The sequence below is a fragment of the Megascapheus bottae genome, chromosome 29, assembly GCF_031878675.1.
Source record: "Megascapheus bottae isolate mThoBot1 chromosome 29, mThoBot2.hap1, whole genome shotgun sequence".
NCBI classification, from domain to species: Eukaryota; Metazoa; Chordata; class Mammalia; order Rodentia; family Geomyidae; genus Megascapheus; species Megascapheus bottae.
The window spans coordinates 13,897,115-13,910,874 of NC_143537.1; the positions used below are offsets into that span (position 1 = coordinate 13,897,115).

A 13,760-nucleotide genomic window follows, 5' to 3' on the forward strand; every position below is an offset into this window, starting at 1 on the left:
TCAACCAGCAGAAGGCACAGGAGCCTTGAGCTTTTTACACCTGCATTACACACCTTTCCCATCTGCCTCCTCCCAGCACAGATCTCCTTGGCACCACTGAATTCCTCCTTTCTAAAGCAATCATGCCTGTGACAAAGAATGCCCGGGTTCTCCAGAAAGCCTCTGCCTTCACCTTGGACCATATACCATCATCACCCCAAAACACCAAGAAGATGCAGGGCAAAGACTCCAAGTTCTTGAATGGAAACTCTTCAGAGCCATCCGGCTTGGAGAATACCAAAGGCATAACGTGAGTGCTGGTTCCTGCCTCCCCCATTTCTGCCTTTGCTAGCCCTGCAAGCTCACTCATTGGCCATGACTCAGAAAGGGTGGGTGGGTGGGTATCTGACCCCTCAACCCATTGCATAGAAAGGAAAAATCAAAACTGTGAAAGCTGCACTGAGGGATTGTGTCAAATGAAAATTATTTACTCACTTATTTTGTGCCAGTCCTGGGGCTTAAAACAAAGGGTCAGGGCACTGTCTCTGTGCTTTCTTTTGGGGTAGCGGGGAGGTGCCCTCCAAGCTGACTCTCTGCTACCTGAGCCACAGCTCTACTTCTGGCTTTTTTTTTTGGTGGTTTAGAGTCTCATGGACTTTCCTATCTGGGTTGGCTTTGAACCAGGATCCTCAGATCTCAGCCTCCAGAGTAGCTAGGTGTGAGTTACCAGTGCTGGTCTTAGACCTGCTGACGTGTGGGACAGAGGCTGTTTTCCCTATTTTCTTGGACAAGCAGGTGGGCTCTAAGCTTGAAAATATAATGGCTTCTTACATAATTAAGCTTTATCTCCCTGTAGAAAGCCCAACCACTTCCACCGAGAATTTTACAGTATGTAAAAGATTTTTCATTCCTCCCATAGGGAATTCAGAGGGAAGTCTTGTTCCTTCTGCAGCAAGTTTCCTTATATGCAGAGCAGGGACCAGAAACTTTCCTGTGAATACAGGAGGGCATTGGTGGAAACCCAAGATAAACACAAAGCAAGCCAGGGGCTAGGGGCTCACACCTGTCAACCTAGCTACTCAGGAGGATAAAATCTGAAGATAGTGGGTCAAAGCCAGCCCAGGCAGGACAGTTCCTGAGACTCTTAGGACCAAGGAACCACCAAAAAAAAAAAAACAAGTTCAAGCCCTAAAGATAAGCCCCAGGACTGGCACAAAAATAAAATAAAGGACCACAGAGTTGGGGCAAGGAGAAGTTCCAGGAAAAGGAAGAGCCCTTTCCCATAGCCAGGAGGCACGACCACACAGGGACAGAACAGTGGCTGGCATGTGACACTGTCTAGTCTCCTCAGGGCCAGTCCTATGGGATCAGGGAGGGTTAGGATAAATCACCCTGGCCATTGGCTGGACAGTAGAGGGAAATTTCTTAACCAGAGGCCATTAGGGGATCCATAGTTTGGCTAACCATTTAGAAGTCAAGCCAAGGAGCATCAGAGGGATTTAGGGCTTGAAGAGAAGACAGGCCAAAATAACCATGTTTCCACGCAGTCAGTGCCCAGAATCTGTTTCCCCTCCCAGTCCTAGGACTTGAACTCAGAGCCTACGTGCTGTCTCTGAGCTTTCTGGCTTAAGGCTAGCTAGTACGCTACCACTTTGAGCTACAGCTCCATTTCCGGTTCTCTGGTGGTTCATTGGAGATTCAGAGTCTCACAGATTTGCCTGCCCAGGCTGGCTTTGAACTATGATCATCAGATCTCAGCTTCCTGAGGAGCTGGGGGGGAGCTGTCCTTCATGCCAGCTTAAGCAAGAGAAAGAATTTCTCTGTGCCAGATGTCTCCTGGCTAACAGGAAAAGATCACCTCTCTCAGGGGCCCACAGAGAAGGGAATGTACACTGCCCTCCTTCCCCACACCCACGTCAAGCCAGTGATGTAGTGACAGCCCAAGGTCACCACAGCCTTAGAGGCAGAACTCAGGATTCCTGGCTTACCCCATTGGGAGCCCTGCACGATCTACCATACCGTGTTGACATGCCGGCTGAACGGTGGAGCCCTGAATTCTGATTTCCTAAGTCCTTCACTTAGAAATTCCCCCAGGTGACCCATTGACCCCTTTTCTAGTTGCAAAATAAGCCCCTCACTGGGGGCCCAAGGGGTGCAGTGCTGAGTCAGCACTCCCTTTAACCCCTGACAAATCGATAGACAGGTCCTAGGAAAGGTCGATTGAGGGGGGTGGGGAGAGGGGCTTGGTGCAGGGATACAGGGATTCTTTCAAAAGAGCATTACTCTGACTAAGTTTTTGCACCCCAGATGACATAGCTACTTGAGCTGACTCTGTTTTTTTTTTTTGTTGTTGTTGTTTTTTTGCCAGTCCTGAGGATTGTACTCAGGGCCTTGAATAATGTCCTTGAACTTCTTTTGCTCAAGGCTAGCACTCTACCACTTGAGCCACAGCACTACTGGGTTTTTTTCTGTGTATATGGTACTGAGGAATCAAACCCAGGGCTTCATGCATGCTAGGTAAGCACGCTACCATGAAGCCACTTTCCTAACCCCTGAGCTGACTGTGTGTGTGTGTGTGTGTGTGTGTGTGTGTGTGTGTGTGTGTGTGTGTGTGCACCAGTCCTGGGGTTTGAACTCAGGGCTTGGGTGCTGTCCTTTTTTGTTTGTTTGTTTGTTTAAAGATAATGTTCTACCACCTGAGCCATGGCTCCATTTCTGCCTTTATAGTGTTTAATTGGAGATAAGAGTCTCATGGACTTTCCTTCCCCAGCTAGTTTTGAACTGTGATCCTCCGATTGCAGCTTCCTGAGTAGCTAGGATTACAGGCGTGAGTCACTTGTACCTGCCTAATGTGTGACTTCTCATCCCTTGTTTGTCCAAATCAAGTCTAGAATCCTTCCAGGGTCACCCTGTTGCTTTTCAGATAGAATCCTTGGCTGGAGAGAATCTTCTGAATGTCCCAAGTTTCCAAAGCTGTAAAAAACATAAAAGAATTCTAAATCAACCTTTGGTGGCTCACGCCTATCATCCTAGCTACTCAGGAGGCTGAGATCTGAGGATAAGGGTTGGAAGTCAGCTAGGGTAAGAAAGTCCAGGAGACTCCTATCTCCAATGAGCCACCAAGAAGCCAGAAGTGGCGCTGTGGCTCAAGTGATAGACCTCCAGGCTTAAGCAGAAAAAGCTCAAGGATAGCACCGAGGTCCTCAGTTCAAGCCCCAAAACAAAACAAAACAGCTAATACTCACCTGGATTTAATGGAATCCAGGTACCAAAAGGTACAGACGTGGCTCACGCCTGTAATCCTAGCTACTCAAGAGGCTGAGATCCGAGGATTGCTGTTCAAAGCCTGCCCAGGCACTAAAATCTGTGAGACTCTTATCTCCACCTAACTACTAGAAAATCAGAAGTGGTGCTGTTGCTTAAGGGGTAGGGTGGTATCCTGAAGCTGAAGAGCTCAGGGACAGTGCCCAAGCCCAGAGTTCAAGCCCCACAACCAACCGGAAAAAAAGAAAAAAAAGAAAAAGGTGCAAAGGTAGAGTGTCTTGCAATTGTCCAGCAGAGAAAAAGCCCTTCCTGGACTAATGACTTAGACTTGGGAAGGTCAGCTTTCTGAATTCACCTTCACATCTGTCTTAGAGACTGAAGGACTTATTTTTTTCCTTTGGTTTGGATTTGCTAAGGAGGTGTGCCATTCCCCAAATTTGACATCCTGGGCTAAGAAAGAAAAAAATTACCCTCTAGAGACCAATCCCTAAGTAACCTAAGCCTTCTGACCTGTTTATCCAGGAAGTCCCAATGACTCCTTTCTCCTGTCTGCCTTTCTCTCTTGTCCTAGAGTTCATTGCTGTTGTCTGCCAGTCTGTGACCTTGACCTTGGCTTAGGTGCTACCACCTCTCAGAGCCTCAGTGTCCTCAGTTGATGAAACACAATCCTAGCTGGATCTCAGTTCCCCCAACTACAAACAAAAGGACTATGCTTAGCACTTAGTACTACTTTGTAGTCTTAATACCATAGACAAAATGAGATAATACACATAGACAGCACTACTTCCAGATTTCTGGTGGTTCATTGGAGATAAGAGTCTCATGGACTTTTGTTCCCAGGCTGGCTTGGAACTGAGATCCTCAAATCTCAGCCTTGAGTAGATAGGATGACAGGCTTGCGCTATCAGTATATTCTTGCATATCTGTTTATGCTTGTATATTCTTATATATATGTATATTCTTGTATATCTGTATAATTGTATATTCTTTTATATCTATATATTTTATATATTCTTGCATATCTGTATATCCTTGTATATCTGAATATCCTTGTAAATTCGTGTATATCTGTATATTCTTATATATGTATACCTTTGTATACCTAGCTGTTTATTCTTGTATATTTTTATACGTATCTGTATATTTTTGTATATCTGTTACATACAGGTATGTCTGTATGTCATTGTATATTCTTATAATCTGTGTATCTTTATATATTCTGTATATCTTTATATATTCTTATACATCTGTATATCCTTATACATCTTTGTATATCTGTATATTCTCATATATCTGTATACCCTTATATCTTCTTACATATCTGTTTATCCTTGCATATTCTTCTATATTTGTATAGTTTTATATATCTGTATATCCTTGTATATCTGTTTTTATTCATTTGTTTTTATGGCTTGAACTCTAGGCCTGGGCACTGTCCCTGAACTCTTCAGCTCAAGGCTAGTGCTCTACCACTTTGAGCCACAGTACCACGTGCAGTTTTCTGGTGGTTCACTGGAGATAAGAATCTCATAGCCTTTCATGCCTGGGCATTTCATCCTCCTGAGCAGCTAGGATGACAGGCGTGAGCCACTAGCACCTGGCTTATCTTTGTACCTTCTCGTATATCTGTATATCCTTGTATTTGTGTATGTCCTTGTATATCAGTATATTCTTATCTATCCATGTATCCTTGTATGTTCACGCATATCTGTTTATGCTTGTACATCTGTATTGTGCAGGGGGGTGGGTCAGCATCCCAACTTTCACATCAAGCCTGGTGTGAGCATGTAGGAGGGGGTAATAACCGACTCACCTCACACCTGCCCACACCTGTCCTCCTGTCACCTTCCTGTCCTTCAGAGGGTTCCAGACGTTGGTTCACCTGGTAAAAGGCAACATGGGGACAGGGATCCTGGGCCTGCCACTGGCTGTGAAGAACGCGGGGATTCTGGTAAGAAGGCAGGCTGTAGGACCAAAACCACAGGGAGGGCTTCTGACCAGTCCAGCCAGGCACTGGTGACTGTAGATTGGATTATTTATAGTGGAACCTTTACCAGCTCTCAGTCATACCCTTTAAAAGCTGTCCCTTTTCAACCATTAAGAACAAGACTCTTGGGGATGGAAATGTGGCCTAGTGGTAGAGTGCTTGCCTAGCATGCATGAAACCCTGGGTTCCATCCCTCAGTACCACATCCATAGAAAAAGCCGCAAGTGGTACTGTGTGACTCAAGTGGTAGAGTGCTAGCCTTGAGCAAAAGAATCTCAGGGACAGTGCCCAGGCCCTGAGTTCAAGCCCCAGGACAGGCAAAACACACACACACACACACACACTCCCAGTCTTCTCTCTGGCTTGTCCCCTGCCTCACCCCTCTCCAGGTGGGCCCGCTCAGTTTGCTGGTGATGGGATTCGTGGCCTGCCACTGTATGCACATCCTGGTTTCCTGTGCCCGCCATTTCTGCCACAGGTGAGGAAACATGGCATCCCTGTGAACGTGGATTCTCACGATCATCCCCCAAGTGCATGATGGGACGTAAGATCCTACACCTTCATTTTGTTCCAAGAAAGCCAAGAAAAAAAAGGGGGGGAGAAGAGATTTCAGGGTGCACTAATCCCTGGGGCATATACCGCTCTGTGGCTTGCTAGGTGATCACTCAGTTAGATCATGGCTTATTGGTAAAATAGGATGGGGAAAAAAATTCCTTTCCATGTCCTATCTCAGTTAATGTTTGGCACACCCAATGAGATAAGTGGGTACGAGCATTACTATTCTTTTTTTTTTGGTCAGTCGTGGGGCTTGAACTCTGGACCTGGGCATTGTCCCTGAGCTCTTTCAGCTCAAGATTACCGCCCTACCCCTGGAGCCACTGTGCCTAGCTTTTTTTTTTTTAAATGCCAGCCCTAGGACTTGAACTCTAGGCCTAATCCCTATCTCTGAGCTTTCTGGCTCAAGGCTAGCATTCTACAACTTTTGGTCCAGCTCTATTTCCACTTTTTGTGTAATTAATTGGAAATAAATCTCACGGGCTTTCCTGCCCCAACTGGCTTTGAACTGTGATCCTCAGATCTCAGCCTCCTGAGTAGCTGGGATTACAGGCGAGAGCCACTGGCATCTGGGTAATAACTGGGTCTCCCGGTGGATTAAAGAAAGCAAAGCACTGTGGAATTATTGCCTCAGTGGCTTTGAAACACAAAGGCAAACTGAAGTCTATGTTCCAAAGTTCTTTCTCCTCTCTGGTTGGGTGGTCTTGTTCAGTGTCTACTGATTAAAAAAAACAACAACAACAACTATGGTATCTTAATTCATTCAACCCCTTCTTTCAACTCTGCATGTGCTTTTTTCCTGCAGGTTTAACAAACCCTTTATGGATTATGGTGACACAGTGATGCATGGACTAGAAGCTAGTCCCAGCGCTTGGCTCCAAAGCCACGCCCACTGGGGGAGGTACCTTGTCTGGCTTTGTGTGATTTGGGATAAGAAAACACAGATTGAAGATAGTGGCTCATGCTTATAATCCCAGCTACTCAGGAGGCTGAGATTCGAGGATCACAGCTGAATCTAGCCCAGGCAGGAAAATCCATAAGACTTACTTCCAGTAAACCACCAAAACAAAAACAAAAACTACCCAAAACAAAACAAAAACAAGAAACAGAAGAGGAGCTGTGGTTCAAGTGGTAGAGTGTTAGCTTTAAGTAAAATAGCTCAAGGACAGTGCTCAGGCCCTGAGTTCAATCCCCAGGACTGGTACACACACACACACACACACACACACACACACACACACACTCACACACGCATGCACAAAAAAGAAAACTAGTAAGCAGAGGCCAGAAGTGTGGCCTAGTGGTAGAGTGCTTGACTTGCATACAGGAAGCCTTGAGTTTCATTCCACGGTACCACAAAAAAGCTGGCAGTGGTACTGTGGCACACGTGGTAGAGCTCTAACCTTGAAAAAGCCCAAGGTCAGTGCCCAGGGCCTAAGTTCAAGCCCCAGGACTGGCAAAAATAAAAGGCTTTATGGAAGCCTGTAAAAATCTATTCTTATATATTATATTCAATAATATTCTCATAAAATAGCTCCTTAAAACAGGCACAGATGGCTCATGCCTGTAATCCTAGCTCTCCAGGAGGTAGAGATGCAGAAGACTCTGGTGCAGAGCCACACTGAGAAGGAACAACATCCAACCAACGCAAAACAAAAGCTGGACTGGAGGCATGGTCCAGGGGGATAGAGTGCCAGACATGAGCAAGAAAGCCAAAACCATTCTTGGTTTAAATCCTCTCCACCAGGGTTCCACCTTCAACTTCTCAGAAGGAGTTGGTACAGTGGGTTCACTCCTCCCCAGCTGGGCTCTGTTCAACCTCCATCTCCGGTTTCCCTCCTCCCATTCGGGGCCTGTCCTTTTGCATCTGCTGTGGGATGCTTTGTGTGGTAAACACCGAGCTTGGAACACAGCCTCTTTGTCTGCCTGCCCACACTGCCAGCTTTCCAACCTTGATCCACATTCTTCAGTCTTTATCTGTTCCTTGCAACTCAGCTCCAATAGGGAGCTGCCATCTTGAATGCAATGGAAACTCAACACCCAACCTCAGATACGGAGTCTGTCGCTCCTTCTTTTCCTTCTCCCTCTGGACCTTAATCTTCCTGGACATCAATCTCCCATTCTAGAAAAGCCGTCACATCAACCTAGGTCGGCACCCTGCCCTTCCCCCGTCCTGGAAGAGGATGCCAGGCATGGAAAATTCTAGCCACACTAGTGTCTTTCCCAAGGCTTTCATTCTGGTTTCCTAAGAGTCAAAACTATGTCTTTCAGCTATATTCGTGGAGAGAGAGGGGCGGGGGAGAGACCTCCTGTGCAGTGTGTGTGTGTGTGTGTGTGTGTGTGTGTGTGTGTGTGTGTGTGTGTGTCCTAGGGCTTGGATTCAGGGCCCAGGCTCAGCCCCTGAGTTTCTTTTGGTCAAGGCTGTGGCACTGTACTGCTTGAACCACAGCTCTGTTTCTATTTTTTTTTTGATGTTGGTTAATTGGAGAGAAGAATCTCAGACTTTCCTACTCAGGCTGGCTTGCTTTCCTCCTCCTCCTCCTCCTCCTCCTCTTCCTCCTCCTCCTCCTCTTCCTCCTCCTCCTCCTCCTCTTCCTCCTCCCCTTCCTCCTCCTCTTCCTCCTTCTCTTTTTTGTGCCAGTCCTGGGGCTTGAACTTAGGTCCTAAGGCCCTCTTCCTTAGTTTTGCTCGAGTCTGGCACTGTACCACTTGAAGCACAGCTCCACCTCCAGCCTTTTCTGAGCAGGTTATTGGAGATGAGAGTCTCACAGATTTTCCTGCCTGGGCTGGCTTCAAACTACCATCCTCAGATCTCAGCCTCCTGAGTAGCTAGGACTTCAGTCGTGAGCCATAAGCATCCAGCTTTCTCTCACTTCTAATGTGGTCCCCGCCTTCCCCACAACCTATGATGGTGCATGAAGAGGGCTGCAGGCTGTCTCTAACCAAACAGATGCAAGAAAGAATGGATCTGGGCCGGGAGTTTGGCCTAGTGGTTAAAGTGCTTGCCTAGCATGCATGAAGACCCGGGTTCGATTCCTCGGTACCTCATACATAGAAAAAAAAAGCCAGAAGTGGTGCTGAGGCTCAAGTGGTAGAGCTCTAGCCTTGAGAAAGTCCAAGGACAGTGCTCAGGCCCTGAGCTCAAGCCCAGGACTGGCAAAAAAAAAAAAAAAAAAAAAAAAAGAAGAAAGAATGGATCTGATTTAACTGGCAGAAGCTCCATACCATGCATTTACTTTATATCTGTTTCTACATCATAAAGGGGAAAGTTACTTTGTTAACTGTTGTATACATTGTTAACCAATGTCCTGGGGCTTGAACTCAGGGCCTAGGCACTGTCTCTGAGCTGCTTTTGCTTGAGTCACTACACGACTTCTGACTTTTTCTGTTTATGTGGTACTGAGGAATGGAACCCAGGGTTTCATGCATGCTAGGCAAGCGATTTACCACTGTCACATTCCCAGCTTCAGCTGGTATTCTTTCTCCTGCTTGAGCCACACCTCCATCCAGCCCTGGGTTTTTTTGCTGGCTATTTAGTGATAGATTCTTACAAATTTTCCCAACCCAGACTGTCCCAGAATCTGGATCGCCTGGACCCCAATCTCCTGAAATTTGTGACAAATAGTCACCAGTGCCAGGGCTTGAGCACATATGAATTTCACCAAACAATGGGCTTATTATGACAGAAAATGTCCTTTTCACCATGGCCTTTAGGAACAAATGACCATTTGATTTCTGCCCATCTACTAGTCTACAAACTGCCAGAGGAAGTGGCTATTAAAGCATTAGTGGCTTAAAACAGCAACAACAACAACAACAACAACAACAACAAATGTTCTAGTAGGGCACCAGGGCTCATGCCTAGAATCCTAGCTACTCAGGAGGCTGAGATCTGAGGATTCCGGTTCAAAACCATTCTCGGCAAGGAAGTCCTTGGGACTCTTATCTCTACTGAACCACCAGAAAATCAAAAGAGGCCCTGTGGCTCAAAGTGGTAGAGTGTTTGCCTTGAGTGAAAGGAGTTCAAGCCCGACACACACACACACACACACACACACACACACACACACCTAAGACAGGGATTTTAGAAAATCGCATTGTCTGTGTGTGTGTGTGTGTCTGTCTGTCTGTCTGTCTGTCTGTGTCTGTGTGTCTGTGTACCTGTGTGTCCTGGGGCTTGAACTCAGGGCCTGGGCTCTGTCCATGAGTATTTGTGTTCAAGTCCAGTGCTCTACCACGTGAACCACAACTCCACTTTTTTTTTGATGGTTCATTGGAGGTAAGAGTCTTATAAACTCTCCTGTCTGGGCTAGCTTCAAAGCAGGATCCTCAAATCTCAGCCTCTTGAGTTAGCTAGGATGAGCAGCATGACCTACTGGTATCTTTTATAACAAAGTTCTCCCCTCCTCCTCCTCCTCCTCGTCCTCCTCCCCCTCCCTCCTTCCCTCCTCTCTTCTAGGCACTTGGTAAGCTTCTTCCTGATTGTCACTCAGCTGGGCTTCTGCTGTGTGTACATTGTGTTTCTGGCTGATAATTTCAAACAGGTATGACCTGGAGAAGATGGGTGGGAAAGGTAGGGAGAAGTCAGTTCCTCTGCTGGTCTCTGGGAAAAGTCAGGTGTTATCAACCAGCACAGGTATACAAATGTCCCTGTCATCATTTAAGCCTTGATACCTTGTTGCCCAGTAAGCCAGCACCAGTGGTTCACACCTATAATCCTAGCTACTCAGAAGGCTGAGATCTGGATCATGGTTCAAAATCAGCCTGAATAAAAAAGGGCTTTCACATTCCATCTCCCATTAACAAGCCAAAAAGCTGGGCCTGGAGACATGGTTTAAGTAGTAGAGTACCAGCCATGAGCAAGAACGGTAAACTTAAAGCTCTGAGTTCAAGCCCTCACATATAGGGGGGAACCCCCCCCCAAAAAAAACCAAAACAGTATTCTCACATCAGTCCTCAAATTCTTAAACCTTGTGATATTAATAATACAATGAAATAAAACAACAGAGGAAGCTCAAAGGCAGATCTCAGAACAGCACAGCGGGCAGAGCTGCGAGGAGGGCGCCATTTCTTTGGAAAGGCTCCCAACATTTCTTTCCTTGTCGCACCTTTGCCCCCGCAGGTAGTAGAGGCCGTGAACGGCACCACCAATAACTGCCACCACAACGAGACGGTGGTCCTCACCCCCACCATGGACTCCAGACTCTACATGCTCTCCTTCCTGCCCTTCTTGGTGCTTCTGGTTTTCATCCGAAACCTCCGGGCCCTCACCATCTTCTCCCTCCTGGCCAATGTCAGCATGCTGGCCAGCCTGGTGATGATCACTCAGTACATTGCTCAGGTTGGTACATCCCATCCACGAATAAGGCCTGGGAGTAGGGCCTTGAACTCTGGGCTTGGGTGCTGTCCCTCAGCTGTTGAAATCATTCATGCTAGTGCTTTACCACTTGGTTCACAGCTCTACATCCAGCTTTGAGTGTGTGTGTGTGGAGGGGGGAGTATAGTTCATTGGAGGTTAAGCATCTCATGGATTTTCCTACCCAGGCTGGTTTTGAACCATGATCCTCAGATCTCAGCCTCTGGAGTAGCAAGGGTTGCAAGCCTGAGCTATCAGCCTGGCGCTCCAATATCTCTCTTAGGGGGAGTGCAAATACACATGGAGAGTTGACTACTTTGTTGTGTTTCTCCTGTAGGGGATTCCAGACCCCCGACGGCTACCTCTGGCAGCCAGCTGGCAAACCTACCCTCTCTTCTTTGGAACGGCCATTTTTTCATTCGAAAGCATCGGCGTGGTAAAGTTTGCCAGGGGATGGGCTACTGCTGGTGCTGTGATTTGCCTTGTCGGGGGAGAGAGGGGGTGAGCTCTGAGTTTCTGGGGTCCCCTTAGATGTGATATTGGTCCTATTGGAAAAGTACCAGGCCTGGGGCTTGAACTCAAAGCCTCGTGCTCTTAACGTAGCCTTTTTCACTCAAGGCTGGCACTCTACCACTTGAGCCACAGCTCCACTTCTGGTTTTCAGGTGATTCATTGGAGATAAGAGTCTTGGGGACTTTTATGCCCAGGCTGCCTCTGAACCCCGATCCTCTGATTCTGAACCCTGATCCTCGGATCTCATCCACCTGACTAGCTAGGGTGACAGATCTCAGCCACAGGCACCCAGCAGAATTGCCTTTTTTTAAAGCTTACTACCATTCCAATGGCCATTTTGTAGGTCCATTTCCTAATGGACCCTTGAATCGCCTTCGCCCTACTGGCTGTGAGCAGTGTCCGTCAGTCAAATCCTTCAGATCTTGGGGGTACACGCACCCAAAGTGGCATGGCGTTTCCCTTGTGTTCACGAGTGTCTTTCCTTTCCACTGGCCTTCTTCCTGTAGGTCCTTCCTCTTGAAAACAAGATGGCAGATGCTCGCCGCTTCCCAGCCATCCTGTCTGGGGGACTGTCCATTGTGACTGCCCTATACATTGGCATCGGGGCCCTGGGCTACCTACGGTTTGGAGAAGACATCAAGGCCAGCATCACCCTTAATCTACCCAACTGCTGGTACCCATTGGGGGCTTTCTGGGTGGCAGGGATTAAGGGGTGGCTGGACACATGCTGGAAAACCAAGGCCTAGAGACCCTCGGCTCATGATCCTCCTTCGGTGATAGCCTCCAAAGTTGAACTAGAACTCTGTCTATGGATAGATCTCTCGCTATCTATCTCTATGTATCTATATCTATATAGATATGGCTCCCTCCCCCATCCCTGTGGGGGACCAACAATCAGAATGGCATCCCTCTTGCAGGCTGTACCAGTCAGTGAAGTTGTTGTACATCGTGGGTATCCTGTGTACCTACCCTCTGCAGTTCTACGTTCCCGCAGAGATCCTCATCCCCTCTGCCCTCTCCCGCGTGCCCCAGGGCTGGGCACTGCCCGTGGATCTGCTCATTCGCCTTGCCATGGTCTGCCTCACTTGTGAGTGTGAAGCCTCACTCAGGGCTGCCATTTGCCCTGAGACCTTCTAGGCCCAGAGGCCTTCGCTGGGTGTTAGTGGCTCACGCCTGTCATCCTTGCTCCTTGGGGAGGTTGCGATCTGAGGATCGCAGTTCGAAGTCCATCCAGGCAGGAAAATCCCTGTGAGACTCTCATCTCCAGTGAACCACCAGAAAACCGGAAATGGAGCTGTGGCTCCAAGTGGTAGAGTGCTAAAGCCTGGAGTGAAAACTCAGAGACAGCACCCAGGCCCTGAGTTCGAGTCCCCAGTACTAGCACTGAAAAATAAAAGATCAAAACAAACTTTCAATGCTCAGCTGAGCCTAGGGGGTTCTGTTTGTCTTTCTCCCTCTCCCTGCAGGCGTGCTGGCCGTCCTGATCCCCCGCCTGGACCTGGTCATCTCCCTGGTGGGCTCTGTGAGCAGCAGCGCTCTGGCCCTCATCATCCCGCCCCTGCTGGAGATTACCACGTACTGTGCAGAGGGCATGAGCCCGGTGGTCATTGCCAAGGACGTCCTCATCAGTGTCCTGGGCTTCGTGGGCTTCGTGGTAGGCACCTACCAGGCCCTGGATGCGTTGCTTGAATCAAGAGGATCACTCAGCTTCTCCAATGCCACCATTTTTACTCAGTGAGAAGGAACCAGTGGCACTCCATTCCTGCAAGCGCTCAGCTCATCGGTCATGTGTGTGGCTGTTTTACTTGTCTTGTTAAAACAAACAAATAAACAGAAACAAGCAAGGACTTGTCCTCTGCAAGATATAAATGGTAATTAAACATTTTTTAAACCTTTATCTCTTTATTCTTTTATTTTTAATTTCCCATCACAAGCTTTCCAGCCCTATTGAGAGCTCTCCAAAAGGAATGTTCTGGGTTTTACCCAATTTTTCCCCTCCACCCCCCCCCTACATTTTAATGCCAGTCTGAGGGCTTGAACTCTGGGCCTGGGCGCTGTCCCTGAGCTTTTTCCTCAAGGCTCTAGTGATCTACCACTCTGAGCCAC

The 13,760-nt window shown here is 47.7% G+C and overlaps 1 protein-coding gene across 1 annotated transcript; it reads left to right on the forward strand.

The window, feature by feature from the left end:
- Positions 1-13,550, forward strand: LOC150044819 (proton-coupled amino acid transporter 2-like). The gene is made up of 10 exons (XM_090321206.1): positions 1-289; positions 5,104-5,194; positions 5,620-5,708; positions 6,591-6,686; positions 10,245-10,329; positions 10,908-11,126; positions 11,479-11,577; positions 12,161-12,327; positions 12,572-12,741; positions 13,121-13,550. Exons 1-10 carry the CDS (start codon positions 123-125, stop codon positions 13,390-13,392), a joined length of 1,455 nt encoding a protein of 484 aa, XP_090177332.1. The 5' UTR covers positions 1-122; the 3' UTR covers positions 13,393-13,550.
- The last annotated feature ends 210 nt before the right edge of the window (positions 13,551-13,760 follow it).